A 3,245-nucleotide genomic window follows, 5' to 3' on the forward strand; every position below is an offset into this window, starting at 1 on the left:
GGCAGGGAGGGAGCTGGTGCGGGGTGCAGGGAAAAGCGCCCCCCTCCTGTGGCCAGTGCTCCCTGCTGCAGCCGCTCGTAGGCCACACAGGGCTGTCCTGAGCAGGCACAGGCAGCTGCAACACAGGCTGCAAGCAGCTGCTCCCCACCCCCATGCTCAGCACCAGCTTGTAACCTGCCCCCGTTGCCAGCCTGGGCCCCCACTGGGCAGCACAGAGACAGCGGTGGTGAACGCTGCCCAGCGCAGCAAACGGGGGAGCCACAGTTGCTGCCAGCGCATGCAGCCCCAACAGGCGAGCCCAGAGCTGGCATGGGGCCGGGCAGGCCCTGGTGTTGCAGAAGCCCGCCAGGGCTTTCCCTGGGTCCAACTGCCCTTGGCTCCTGTCATTTTTGACAGGAACCACAGGCAGATAAATATTAACTTTCTAAATTTTTTAGGGGCCCCACGGGCCAGATAAAGTGGCCTTGCAGGGCTGGATGTGGCCCGTGGGCTGCATTTTGCCCACCCCTGCTCTAGCCTGGCATAGGAGGTAATGCCAACCAGATTCAACATAGCCACGCTGTTACCAAGCTACTACAGTACCTGCAACAATGTGTATTCCATACAAGATTATTCTTTGAACCAAGAAGGCCTAGATCTCCTGCTACATACCTCAACGGGGTCCACATCATGAGCAATCACTACCAACTGAGCTTTCTTGTTCTCTACCAGGGTGGTGACTGTGTTGACACCTGTAAATCAATCATTTACAAAGTAAAAAATTCCATGTATTCTAAGTTTTTAACTGCTGATAAAAGGCTTATACACTTTATACTGCTTGTCTTTTAAGAGGCTGAATGGGGATACCATGTTCCAGCTTACAAAGAGATTTTTGACTAGTGTTTCTTGCTGTAACCACTTGTACTTACAGGCAAGAATTCTAGCTAATGAGGGATTTAATGTGGACAATCTGCTATCACTCAGGGTTAAAAAGCTCGTATAATTTATCTTCACTTTGATTTCAGGTGAAGAAATTCATACATCACAGCAATAGCTTGTCCAAGCCAACAGTGACGAAAGCAAAGCAGGCTTCTATTTTCAGTTTACAGCTATGGCTTCAAAAGAAGCCTGTCATCTCGTCCAGACAGACACCAAGGCAAATTAACAGAGAAAGTTACCAGCTCTGAGAACAGGTGGCCTCTTTGTAGGAGCATCCCCCTTCCCTGCAGCCTTCTGCTCAGCCCGAGCCAGCAGCCTCTGCTTCTTCTCCTGCTTGGTCTCCGGTCTGTATTTATGGGCCAGTTTCAGGAGCTGCGTAGCTAAAAGATGGGCCAAATACAGTTTGTAAAGTCCAGGCTGCGACTTTCACTCTCTCTTCCCCTGACCCCAAGCGACTTTTGTGCATCAGAGATCTTGGTGGTTAGTAGTCATCATTAGTGCTCAGATAGCAAATATTGAGCATCATTTGCACAGTCGGTTTAGTTTTCCTCTTACCAGAGCAAGTGACCTCTGATATATACCAAGCTTCACACGAGCCCATTGTGTATTAAGTATTTCCCAAGCCCCCCTGCTCTGCTAATACCAGAGACCTATTCTTAAAGCATCAGGCCAATCCCCTCTTTCAAAAGAAGCTACAGTTTAGAGTTATTATAAGGATCCTTCCTTACAACAGGCAGCACACTGAACAGCAGCCCCAAAGAGAAGTGGCTATTCGATGCAACTCAGGTTGAAAGTTCCTCCAGTTACATCACATGCCCTTAAACATCATCATTTGCTTGCATATGTGCAGTCTTCTAGACTCTGCAAACCCCTTTACCAGGCTGGATTAACACACCTACCTACTGCTCTCCCTAAATGGCTCCTTCTCCAGAACTCAAGAGACAACAGATCTACCACGATGCAACTCAGGCTATGCTTTGGATCAGGCCCGGCCCGTCCTATCCTGCAGAAGCTGTGGCCACCCGGGTCCCCTGCGGCCAAGGGGGTGTGCCCCGTTTGCTCCTTGCTGCCTGTGCTATGTTTAAATGGCTCGATGCAGGCAGGGAGCCCCTTCCCAGCCAAGCAGGGGAGGAGTTCCCGGCTCAACTCTTACCCCAGAGAGGGAATCAAGACAAACCCAACACCTGCTGCACCCCCCTGCAGTACAGGCCATCATCATGTGCGCACACCCCGGCCCTGGCTATTTTATTTCAATGAGTTTATACCGCAATTAACTGCAATTTTGATTTTCTCATGCGTCAGGGGCCCCCCACAAAATTGTGGGCTGGCCCTGCTTTGGATGTCTAGCAACCAGGGTCAAAACATGACTGGATCTGCTCTTATACCTGTCTGACGGTCCAGCGCCTGGGTGAACTGGTTAATGGCAGGGGGCACCTTCAGCCGCTTGTAAAGGATAGACCTCTGGCGCTGGAGTCGGATGTAGCGGGGCCATTTCACAAACCGCGTCAGATCGCGCTTGGGCTGGATATCTTGTCCTGAAACGAACAACAGCAGTTGTGAACTGCTCCAAAGCCGGGCGAGCGGTGGTCGCCACGAAGCAGAACGAGCGAGCGTGCATCAGCGATCTTGGTGGTTGATCTGTGTCAGCACTACCATTCAGATAGCAAATATTCGTTTGCATCATTTGCACGCGGAGCCAGAGTCCCCCTCGAATAAACCAGGCGTAGGCATACGAAGAGGGCGCTTCTGTGGGATTAGCTTATTAAATAAAAGTGGTTTTCTTCGGGCAGTCCCGATGCCTCTACAGTAACAAACCCGTTACGTGCTTCGAAACCCAAACAAAGCAAGCGTTTCCTTTTTTACCCCTCTACGAAAATCACCCAACAGGAGTAAAACTAAGCCACGCTTCATTTCACTTCTGCCGGTTCAGTCCAGACGGCTTTCCCGCACAAATCCGAGGTGGGATATCCCTCTGGGACACCTCGCTGTGCAGACCCAAGCCCCCGGCGCCCCGCTACTCACCGATGCCAAAGTTTTTGGGCCTCTTCTCAAAGAGAGGATTGACCACCTTCTTGGCCTCCTGCTTCTTGACCACGGCAGGGGCCGGGGCCACCTTCTTGCCCTTCGCCTTCTTTCCTTTCGGCTGCGAGGTAAGAGACGGACCTCCCATAGCACGCCAGGCACGAGCCCACGGAGTACCCGGATTGCAGCCCCCCCCCGAGCTGGCTGACCCGCAGCACAGCGGCCTACCCCAAGCTACAGCACAGCGGCCCGGGCAGAGGCAGGGTGCGGGGCCTGCTCCATAACAACCCCCATGAGATGCGCCC

General features: G+C 52.5%; 1 protein-coding gene and 3 non-coding genes across 4 annotated transcripts in view; all 4 read right to left on the reverse strand.

The window, feature by feature from the left end:
• The window catches only part of RPL7A (ribosomal protein L7a), a 5,692-nt gene that overhangs the window by 2,324 nt on the left and 123 nt on the right, over window positions 1–3,245 (reverse strand). The window contains exons 2-5 of the mRNA XM_006029787.3: window positions 2,941–3,061; window positions 2,304–2,453; window positions 1,158–1,298; window positions 652–731 (exon numbers count right to left, since the gene is read on the reverse strand). Of these exons, the coding sequence (XP_006029849.1) occupies window positions 652–731; window positions 1,158–1,298; window positions 2,304–2,453; window positions 2,941–3,061 (492 nt within the window). The remainder of the gene's footprint in view (window positions 1–651; window positions 732–1,157; window positions 1,299–2,303; window positions 2,454–2,940; window positions 3,062–3,245) is intronic.
• Window positions 955–1,030, reverse strand: LOC112551267. The gene has a single exon (XR_003095528.1). It is a non-coding gene; the product is annotated as a small nucleolar RNA SNORD36 (small nucleolar RNA).
• Window positions 1,380–1,449, reverse strand: LOC112551270. The gene has a single exon (XR_003095531.1). It is a non-coding gene; the product is annotated as a small nucleolar RNA SNORD24 (small nucleolar RNA).
• LOC112551269 lies at window positions 2,532–2,607 on the reverse strand. The gene has a single exon (XR_003095530.1). It is a non-coding gene; the product is annotated as a small nucleolar RNA SNORD24 (small nucleolar RNA).

This window comes from Alligator sinensis, unplaced genomic scaffold (assembly GCF_000455745.1).
Source record: "Alligator sinensis unplaced genomic scaffold, ASM45574v1 scaffold829_1, whole genome shotgun sequence".
In the NCBI taxonomy this organism is placed as follows: Eukaryota; Metazoa; Chordata; order Crocodylia; family Alligatoridae; genus Alligator; species Alligator sinensis.